The 10945-nt window shown below is 40.6% G+C and overlaps 1 protein-coding gene across 1 annotated transcript in view; it reads left to right on the top strand.

Moving 5' to 3' along the window:
* Positions 1–5020, top strand: part of LOC143035126 (uncharacterized) — a 47058-nt gene extending 42038 nt beyond the window's left edge. The window contains exons 2-3 of the mRNA XM_076201720.1: positions 664–786; positions 4823–5020. Of these exons, the coding sequence (XP_076057835.1) occupies positions 664–786; positions 4823–5020 (321 nt within the window). The remainder of the gene's footprint in view (positions 1–663; positions 787–4822) is intronic.
* The last annotated feature ends 5925 nt before the right edge of the window (positions 5021–10945 follow it).

The following is a 10945-nucleotide window of genomic DNA, read 5'->3' as shown; positions in this document are numbered from 1 at the left end:
CATGCATACATGCATACATACATGCATACATACATACATACATACATACATACATACATACATACATACATACATACATACATACGTACATATACCCTAACCTCAGATTACTTTTTTTAATGGAAAATGACACGTCCACAAAATTCGCGCTACAGAGTCGACTACACAGTTGGCTACATTAACAACCCTTGACGTACACACTATACACATTTAATGTAACCAGAACAAAGCAGGTACCTTTCCCTCCTGCTGAAGTGTTTTTGAACACCTAAGGTTATTTCAATTCCCTCGGCAATGCTCGCTAGCTATAGCATTTGTGGCGTTATTATGAATTTACTTACTCTCAGCTCATAATTTCATATTATTTCTTTATTTGTTTGTTATCATGTGTTTGTTTACTATTATTTGTTTGATTTTCATTTATTATTAGTTACCTGTCCATTTATCATTATTTACTGTTTACCTTTTTATTATTTAACTATAGCTATCCATTTATTTTATCTATTGTTATTTATGTTATTATATATTTTTTTCTTTCATTTATTTATTAATGTAATTTTCTCCGCATCCGACCTAGTCATGGACCAAAAGGTCTCCTGTCGGCATGCTCCTCTTTTGTAATCCTTTGTATTAACCTGATTGTCTTTAATCACCGTCCCCCAGGTCTATGCCTTCGACCCAACAATGGGAAAGGAGTCCCACTACCGTACCCCGAACATAAGGTTCTTTAACATCGGTGTAGGCGGTACAGATGGTGCCATGAAAATTGGCCACAAACAGGCCGAGGTAAGAATGATGATTTGTTGAGGGATTACGTACCCCCCTACACACACACACACACACGGTGGTGCTCGCAGTACCTGGTTCGAATCCTGCCCAGGGCCGAAATTATTTCCGTATCGCTGTGCTTCGGGTCGTTACTTTGACTCTCGTGGGCGGGGAGTTGGGTGTGTGTGTGTGTGTGAAAGGTCATAGCATTACCCATAGATCGGTCATACGAGCTCTGAGCTCTTCCGGGAGGGAAATAGCTGTCGATCACGAGTCCAACACGTGATCCAAAGACCAAGGTGAATACACACTTGGTGTCTGTAGATACCGTAACGTTTCTCTGTCTTTGCGAGACGTTTTCATGCATGGAGGCTGTTTGTACTCAACATAGATGGTAATTTGCTGTTCGTATGTGCGTTAGTGCAAGGACTGTATGTCTACACAATATACGTGAGCCTCGTTGTATTAGTTCACATACTGTGTAGTTAGTAGTGTTCCTGCCACGAAAGCGGGAGGCCTGGTTTCGATTTCCGGGAAATGCAAATGGACAATTGCTCGTCAAATTTTTATACTTCCCAAACCATCTGGCCAGCGGCTGACATCAGAGATGCGGTGCAGCAGTTCGGTGTTTCTGTCACCTCAGCTGTATGCTCAAGGTGGTAAACAACACTAGTTTCGGTGCCCTTTCACAACAAGAACCATAGCCGCTGTCTATGTGGGTGATCTTAACGATGAGATAAAAGTAAAAGTGTCTGAAGATTCAAGATCGGGGTTTTCTCTTAACCCATTAAACTCCGATGACAAGATGTCTTGTCATTTGGTCAAATAAAACAAAAAATCATAATAAAACAACAAAATGTTTGATGATAAAACAGCACCAGAAAAATATGAAGTCATCAGTCCTCCTCGAGGAGGACTGATGACGTCATATTTTTCTGGTGCTGTTTGATCATCAAACATTTTGTTGTTTTATTATGATTTTTTGTTTTATTTGACCAAATGACAAGACATCTTGTCATCGGAGTTGAATGGGTTAAATAAAAAGAGTTTTCAGGATAGTGAAGGGCGTGCTCTTTATTCTTGAAGTTTATAGCAGCAGTGCACATGGGAGAGGGTGGTGGATGGAAGGCTGGCAGATAGAGCGTTAATGGACTATATAGTGGTGACCAGGAGTATGGTAGGAAGAGTTAAGAATGTACATGTTCTAAGGGGAGAGAGTGGGGGAATATCAGATCATTTTCTGGTGGAAGGTAAATTGAGAGTGGATAATAGGTGGAGAAAGAGGAAAAGAGCAGAAGGTAGGGAGGCACTTAAAGTGAACTGCTTAAATGAGAAAAAAAAGGAGAATGAGTATAAGAAGAAGCTGAAAGAGGAGTGGGAGGGAGTAAAGGATAGAGTAGAAATAGGAGTGGAGGAGGAATGGGGATGGTTCAAGGAGGGAGTCATAAAGTTTGCAAAGATGGTGTGTGGAACAAGGAGGGCGGGAGGAAATAGAAGGAAGGGTAGTGAGTGGTGGGATGAGGAAGCAAAGAAAGGTGTAGAAGAGAAGAAACAGGTATTCATAGATTGGCTACAAATTAGGACGAGGGAATCGTATGAGAGGTACAAAGTAAAGAGAAGGGAAGTTAAGCATAAGATAAAAGAAGCAAAGAGGAGAGTAGATGTGAAATGAGGTAAGAGTATGACAGAAATTTTTTAAAGTAATAAAAATATTTTTTGGAAGGAAGAGAAAAAGGAGGCGAATCAAGTAGAGAAGAAAAGATGAAAGGTGCAGATGGAGAGATGATAATGGAAGAGAAGGCAGTGAGAGGAAGGTGGGCAGAGTATTTTAGGGAGTTGCTAAACGTGAAGGAGGATAGGGAGGGAAAGGTAGTTGCAGTGGGAAGCGCTAAGAAAATGAGAGTGATGAGTGAGAAAAATGGAGGAGAAATAGGGAAGGATGAAGTGAAAGCAGCTGTTAAGATGATGAGAGAAGGTGAGGCACCTGGGTTGGATGGATGCCATGCAGAATGTCTGAAGAAAGGAGGTGCAGTTATGGTGGACTGGCTGATGAGGCTATTTAATGTTTGTTTAAGAGAGGGTAGAGTGCCGGAGGACTGGAGGAGTGCCTGTATAGTTTCGCTTTACAAGGGAAAGGGGGACAAGTGTGAGTGTAGTAGTTTCAGAGGGATCAGCTTGTTGAGTGTAGTTGGGAAGGCTTATGGAAGGGTCTTGATTGAGAGGATTAGGAGAGGAACAGAGGGAGTAATTGGTGAGGAACAGTGTGGTTTTAGGACAGGTAGGGGTTGTGTAGATCAGATTTTTGTGGTAAGACAGATATGTGAGAAAGCTATAGAAAAAGATAAGGATGTTTTTTGGTCTTTTATGGATCTGTAAAAGGCTTATGACAGGGAAGACAGTAAGGCACTGTACTGCAGATATATGGGATAGGAGGAAAGGTGTTAAGAGCAGTCAAGAGTTTTTACGAGAGTAGTAGAGCTTGTGTTAGGATTAGAAATGGAGAGAGTGAATGGTTTGAGGTAAAGGTGGGACTTCGTCAGGGATGTGTTATGTCGCCCTGGCTGTTCAATCTTTACATGGATGGGGTGGTGCGAGAGGTGAATGCAAGGGTGGTGGGTCAGGGATTGGAGATGATTAAAGAAAATGGAGAAGAGTGGGAGGTGAGCCAGTTGTTGTTTGCTGACGACACTGCGCTTGTAGCAGGGTCAGAGGAGGGATTGAGGAAGTTAGTGACAGAGTTTGAGAAGGTGTGTGAAAGAAGGAAGCTGAAGATAAATATGGGCAAAAGTAAGGTGATGAGATGTACAAGGGGAGAGAGTGACAGTAGGCTGGAAGTGAGCATTAAGGGTGAAAGACTGGAGGAAGTGGATAGTTTTAGATACCTGGGTGCGAATGTGGCGGGAAAGGGAGGAGTGGGGATGGAGGTAGAATGTAGGTTGAGAGAAGCGAGTAAATGCCTTGGTGAAATGAAAAGTGTAATGAGAAATAGACATCTGGGAATGGATGCTATGAGGAGGTTATATGAAAAAGCGATTGTGCCAACAGCACTGTTCGGGGCAGAAACATGGAACATGAGAGAGGAAGAGAGAAGGAGTTTGAATGTGTTTGAGATGAAATGTCTGAGAAGTATGATAGGGGTTACTAGGCTAGATAGAGTGAGAAATGAGGAGGTAAGGAGGAGAACAGGGGTGGAAAGGGAGTTGGGAGATAGGGTTGATGAAAGAGTATTAGGATGGTTTGGACACATGGAAAGAATGGATGAAGAAAGATTAGTAAAAGAGGTATGGAAGGTAGAGGTGGAAGGAGTGAATATGAGGGGCGTCCTAGGATGAGATGGATGGATGGGTGAAAGGGGCATTACAAAAGAGAGGAATGTCTGTTGAGGAAGGACGGAAGAGGAAAGAAGATAGGGGTGAATGGAGAGGGGTTGTGTATAGATGATGCTGTGATGCAAAAGGGAGAGTGGGTGAGGGATGGGAGGCGAGGAAGTATGTATGAGAAAAATTTGACGCAGCCCGAAGGGATTTCTCCCCGTCTTCTCCTTTTCTGCATGAGGGGACGGAGAGGGTGGGGGGGTCGCCGAATTTATGAAGCGGCCTTGCTGTGGATGTGCTGTGTCTTGCGACACTGCTTCTGACCCAGGGCAGTGGACAGGCTGCAGGGATGACCCGTCATCCAGGAGGTGCCAAGATAAGAGGGAGGGAGGAAGGTGGAGGGGAGTGGAATATATAGGAAATGAAATGGGTGGGAGTGGTTTCTATGCCTTTTTCTTTTTGGCTACCCCCCGTGTAGGGCGGGAAAGCCTTTGGTATATGTATGTACATACATACATATACCAAGGCTTTTTCCCCCTTCCAAGGGAGGTAGCCAAAAAGGGAAAGGCATAAAAACACTCCCACCCATTTCATCCCTAAATACACTCCACACCCCTCCCACCCTTCCTCTCATCTGAGCACCTCCTGGATGACGGGTCATCCCTGCACCCTGCCCACCGCCCTGTATGTATTTATTTATTCATTTATTTATTCATTTTCTCTCATTTCCCTTCGCTTAGGTCATGACCTACAAGAACATTGTCAAGTTGACTTCGACCGAGAACAGAACTATCGACTACCTCAAGATGGACATCGAAGGCTCGGAGGTTCCTTTCTTTGACGAGTCCATCTACAATTCGTCTCACCTCCTGAAGAGGGCCAAACAGCTTGGCGTGGAAATCCATCCTGGCAGGAAACGTAAGACACAACTTGATTAAGTTATATTTTGATAATTTTTATTTTATTTTTTATTCTTTTCTATCATTATTATATTTTTTCGCATCCGACCTAGTTATGGACCAAAAGTTCTCCTGTTGGTATGCTCCGCCTTTGTAATCCTTTGTATGAAAAGTGGTGAATACACACACACACACACACACACACACACACACACACACACACACACACACACACACACACACACACACACACACACACAAGCTATCGATGGAGCAGTGGTAGAGTTCCCGGCCGCCACTACGGCGGTCTGGGTTCGAATCCAGCCCAGGGCTGAAATAATTTCAGAATCGCTGTGCTGTGAGTAGTTACTCCACCTCTCGTGGCCGGGGAGTTGGGTGTGTGTGCGCGTGTAAGGTCATAGCATTACCCATAGATCGGTCATATATGAGCTCTGAGCTCTCTTCCAGGAGGGAAATAGCAGCTGTTGATCACGTGATCCAAGACAATGGAGAATCACACACACACACACACACACGCACACACACGTACGCACACACACACACACACACACACACACACACACACACACACACACACACACACACACACACACACACACACACACACACACACACACACACACACACACACACACACACAGACGCGCGCACACACACACAGAAGCACACACACACACACACACACACACACACACACACACACACACACACACACACACACACACACACACACACACACACACACACACACACACACACACAGGCTTGCTGGTGTACGAGTACCGATTTGGTCTGCTGACTAAGTGGTTAAAACAAACTATCTGTTTATATTGCAAGTTCAGATATAATTGACACATAAAAAAAAATGCCTAGATGAATATATGGAGCCTAACCCCAGTCTAACTTATTTCTCAGCATCGAGAACTCGCACACTTTAATTAAATCTGTGGTTCTTAACCGTTTCCACTGCTTACACCCTCTTTTGAATTCGCAAGTAGCCCCGTACGGACTAATAAGTCTCTTGCTGTTTGCATTTTCTTTGTATCCCGCTATCCTACTACCATTACCTATCTACAGCACCAGATCGTGATACGAGAGTCCCTCTACCAATCCTCCCTTTGGGCACCACTGCATAATCTATTAATCCATGTCATCCACTTTCCAACCCACCACCCTTTTCCACGTATACTTATACCTGTCTCTCTTCTTAAACAATTCGCTATCATCAACTCCCTTTCTAAAAATATCTCAAATGTATTCTCTCCACTGTAGTTTTTACCTGACATCCCGCACCTCCTTAATGTTCCATATGTAGGCTCATCTACTCTAGCATTGAGATTTCCCAGCACCACTAAACTGGTCAAACTCTCTACACACTCTTTTTAATTAATCCTCTTCATAGACCTGTCTTTTCACTATTAGGATCAAAGTGTGTGCGTGTGTGTGTGTGCACGCGCGCATGCGTGTTCCTAATTGGGATCAACTGAAGAATTCCCCCCCCCCCCCGACCCACCCGGTGGGAGATTCTTCAGTTGAACGCAGTTGGGTGTGGAAAATTATTCAGTTGATCTCACCCGGTGATCGTGTCGCGGGGGGAGGGGGGGGATTCTACAGAATAAGTCCATGTCCTTCCCGGCTGATGTTGGGAGGGACATGGATAGCTGTACAGGCTGAATTGTATATAAAAGTTAACCCTTTAACCCTTACATTCATGATTTTTCCGTTTTTCCACCTTTCTCTACTACTACGCCTCCTACCATTTTCTAAACTTTCGTTGGTGATCCTAATCCTAACCCCGGCGTCAGGCGCTCCCCTCCAAGCTCCCGGTCCATTTCTCCCAAGCCACGACAACAAATAAACCCCTAATGGCTCGCAATTCGCCCGGTGGCAATAGCCCTCTTTTATACACTACTATCTTTTCATTTTCTTACAGACATTCTTCCCCTCCCACAAAACCCGATCCCGCGCAAGCGAGGTGGTCTTTTCTTGGAATCCAGAATCCAGATGAGAGAGACAAAATGGCACGAGATACATTCGAGACTGTTATACTCCCGCTGCTAGCAGAAGATTCTCTGCCAGTAATTAACTGGCTTAAACAACGCAGTTTGTTAAGAAATGAATTACAGTGTCCGACTTGTGATCAGAATATGAACTGGACCAAATATGCTAAAACCAAAGATGATATTTGGAAATGCCAAAACATATATTGCACAAAGTATAAATCAACAATAACGATAAGATTTGGATCGTTTTTCACCAAATCCAACTTGTCACTTCAGTCATGGATTCATGTCATGTATTTGTGGAGTGAACGTGTTAGTGAAATCATGGCTTACCTCGCCAGGCATAGGATATATGGAAATTGTGAACAAAAGGGATTACAAAGGATTACACAGGCGGAGCATGCCGACAGGAGACCTTTTGGTCCATATCTAGGTCGGATGCGAAAAAAATCATAATGATAATAAATTAATAAATAAAAACTATAATAATGTAAATAACAAATAAAAACAAATAAATGCATAGGTATAGTTAAATAATAAACATACAGGTAAATAGTAAATAATAATAAATTGGCATATAACTAATAATAAATGAAAATCAAACAGACAAAACAAAAAGAGGTAACAAACAAACAGATAACAAAACAAAAACAAGTAATATAAAATAAATTATAATCATTACAGTATCTTGCTTAGGTGTTTATTCAAATTATTATTAAAGCTTCGAACTGAACTACATTGCACTACCTGTGCAGGAAATTTATTCCATTCATCAACCACACGGTTGGCAAAGTTGTTTTTACCTACTTCCAAATAATACAATCAGTTGTGCAACAGGGATCAATAATTCACAGTGATGAATGGAGGGTATATAATGATATTCAAGGACATGGCTTTACACATTTTATCAATTTTGTTGATCGGCAAACTGGTGTACACACCCAAGCGATTGAATCATACTAGAACACATAGATCACATATAAAGACGATGCGAGGATGCAGGTGGAACATGTTGCATGAATATCTTCAAGAATTCATGTGGCGAGGCAGGATTCTGGCGAGACCGGTTCTATAGGAATGCTATTGAAAACCTATGCAATTATATTTCCCTACAGTTTCCAATGTACCTGCTAAATATGTACTTAACGATACAGTTACCTAATTAAAATTGAAATAATTAGAATAATCATATTGTCATTGCTTTCCCTTCTACTAATGTAATTGTCAAATATGTACTAAAACTAATAAAGGCAATGTCAATGTAACTGCTAAATATGTACTGAAATTAACGATACAGTTACCTAATTAAAATTAAAATAATTAGAATAATCATATTGTCATTGCTTTCCCTTCTTCTAATGTAATTGCCAAATATGTACTAAAACTAATAAAGGCAATGTCTTGAGTCCGGGGTGGACATTCTTCAGTTGATCTAAGTTGTGAGGGATATAGTTCAGTTCGGTTCGCTGTGGGGGCAGATTCTTCATTTGATCCCCTAATTGTAGTGTACGAGGTTGGAGTTATACATATGGAATACCATCTTGATAATTTTACATGTTAAACTTTGCCTTGAATCAATTCATATAGTTGACCATTTCCTCTTTTTTTCAAATTGACGCATCAGTGTGAAACGTTATACTTCCTAACAGAATTTAAGATTTTTTTTCTTAATTTTCATATGACCTAATGTTCTTTCATTCCACACTAACAGATCCTCTCTGTCAGTTTTTTTTTTCTAGTCATTTCTCTTTTCAATATTACTATCATATTACCCTTCTCCCATTGCTCCTTCAGTGGTCCCAGCTTTCCCTCTTATAATGCTGCAGGCTTGGGAGCAGTCTAGTTGCCGCCTCATGTATTTTCTTTGTTTTTCTTGTATTCTCTTGTATGCAGTGACAACACCACTGATGCCAATTCCAGCCTAGAGCGAAACTTGTGGATATCTTTTTTTTTATCATACCCCTATCCGTATGATGAAATGCCACTCATATGTTCATTACCAATTTATATATATATATATATATATATATATATATATATATATATATATATATATATATATATATATATATCAGTCCTTGTATGAATATGTGTATCGTGCCATTCATATTAGAATACACATAGGTAGTTGTGAGAGCTGTTATCTGCCTTTTCTGAAAAAAAAAATCTATAACCTTTTCCTTTCCTTTTTACCTACAGAAAGACTGAAGAATATGGCGCTCAGGTACTGGCCACTGTTCCAGAAGCTGGAGTGTTTGGGCTTTCGTTTGATGCATATGAATTTAAATATGGTGGGTGGTAACAAATACACTGAAAATGGTACTGTGCACTCTAATTGCTACGAGCTAGTATGGATGATGGAAAACCCAGTAGAATAAAGAAAAAGTATTTAGATCTACACCTGAGAATTGAAAATTTCATACACTTTGTGTCAGTGCCGCGCATGCGTGGTGCATGCATACATTGAATTTAAACGCCAACGGCGAAAACAACCCATATTTCCGCAAAAAGATGCACATATTTTATATTAATGCAGTGACATATTCCAGGTGTAGGCACACATTCACGCCCAGTGGAGCGACGGAATCATAACAATATTCTAGAAGGCAAGGTGATAGATCTGACGCAATGGGACCTTTCGCAGTCAGGCTCGTAGATTCCTATTAGCGCTAGAATTTTCAATTGTCTCGGATTTCACGAGGCAAAGGGGTGACTTAGCTAATTTGGAAACCGATATCTAAAAAAAGATACGACATAAATTGCTGCATAAATGTATTTGAAATTAAAAACATGACTCTTAATGTTATAATTTTTACTTACTGGTGTGTGATAAGGCTTTGTTAATTCAATTATAAGGTAAAACTAAAAATAGTTAATTATTTTTACTGAAGTAAGTATGAGCAGTAAAAATAAGAGAATGTTGATTTCGGTTTGTGCATTTTATCTGACAGTGTTGAAAAATAATGGATATCACTTTCACGTCCTGTATATGAAGATAATCAGTGAGATAAAAGATAACAGTGGTGGCGGAAGTACGAAGATAGCGACGTTTGTGTAAAGAAGAGCCTCTTAGATATGCTGTGAGCTATTTTTAAACAAATATGACTAATTTTACGTGTGCCGTGGCAGACTACACTTCAGATTCAAGAAAAAGTAAGAGAAAGACAAATGTTAATCGTACCGGAAAAATTGTCTTCGATGCAAAATTATATTTTCGATACATTGCATGGTTTTGCCTATTGCTTGGTGCATTCAAATGAAAGTATATATCAGTATACGTCCATTGAAGTCCGTAGAAAATGACAAATTGCTTAGCTTGATACAATTATAGGCTGTTTTACGAATATCATCTGTAATTATAAATAGAGGTTCAAACAATGCTATATGCAGTTTGCAATCATGAAATTAATTGACTTAAATTTCAGACACAATAATGTACAACGATACACCTCTGTAAGCTTATAAAACTTGCCCAAAAAGTATTTATTTTCCGGCAAGAATTACAAAATTTGGCGGTGTCTGGTATCAAATCGCTCACTGCGAAAGGTCCCATTATAAATAGAGGCTCAAACAATGCTATATGCCGTTTGCAATCATGAGATCAATTGACTTAAATTTCAGACACAATAATGTACAACGATACACCTCTGGAAGCTTATAAAACTTGCCCAAAAAAGTATTTATTTTCCGGCAAGAATTACAAAATCTGGCGGTGTCTCGTATCAAATCGCTCACTGCGAAAGGTCCCATTATGCATCTTGGCCATCTTCGATGACGTCACGTTTACTATTTGAGCAGGCAGAATTTTGATATGTAACGTTTTATATTTTAACAATAACCACAGCGTTATTTTTTTCCTGGGGGATATCCAGTATCACATAAAGGAAGTGGAGTCATATAAATAGTAAAGGAGAGACTTAGAGTAGCAGAACATTCAATG

The sequence above is a fragment of the Oratosquilla oratoria genome, chromosome 18, assembly GCF_046742065.1.
Source record: "Oratosquilla oratoria isolate Oo_2021 chromosome 18, ASM4674206v1, whole genome shotgun sequence".
NCBI classification, from domain to species: Eukaryota; Metazoa; Arthropoda; class Malacostraca; order Stomatopoda; family Squillidae; genus Oratosquilla; species Oratosquilla oratoria.
The sequence above is the reverse complement of the archived record's forward strand: the minus strand, read 5'-3'. Positions and strand labels throughout refer to the sequence as shown.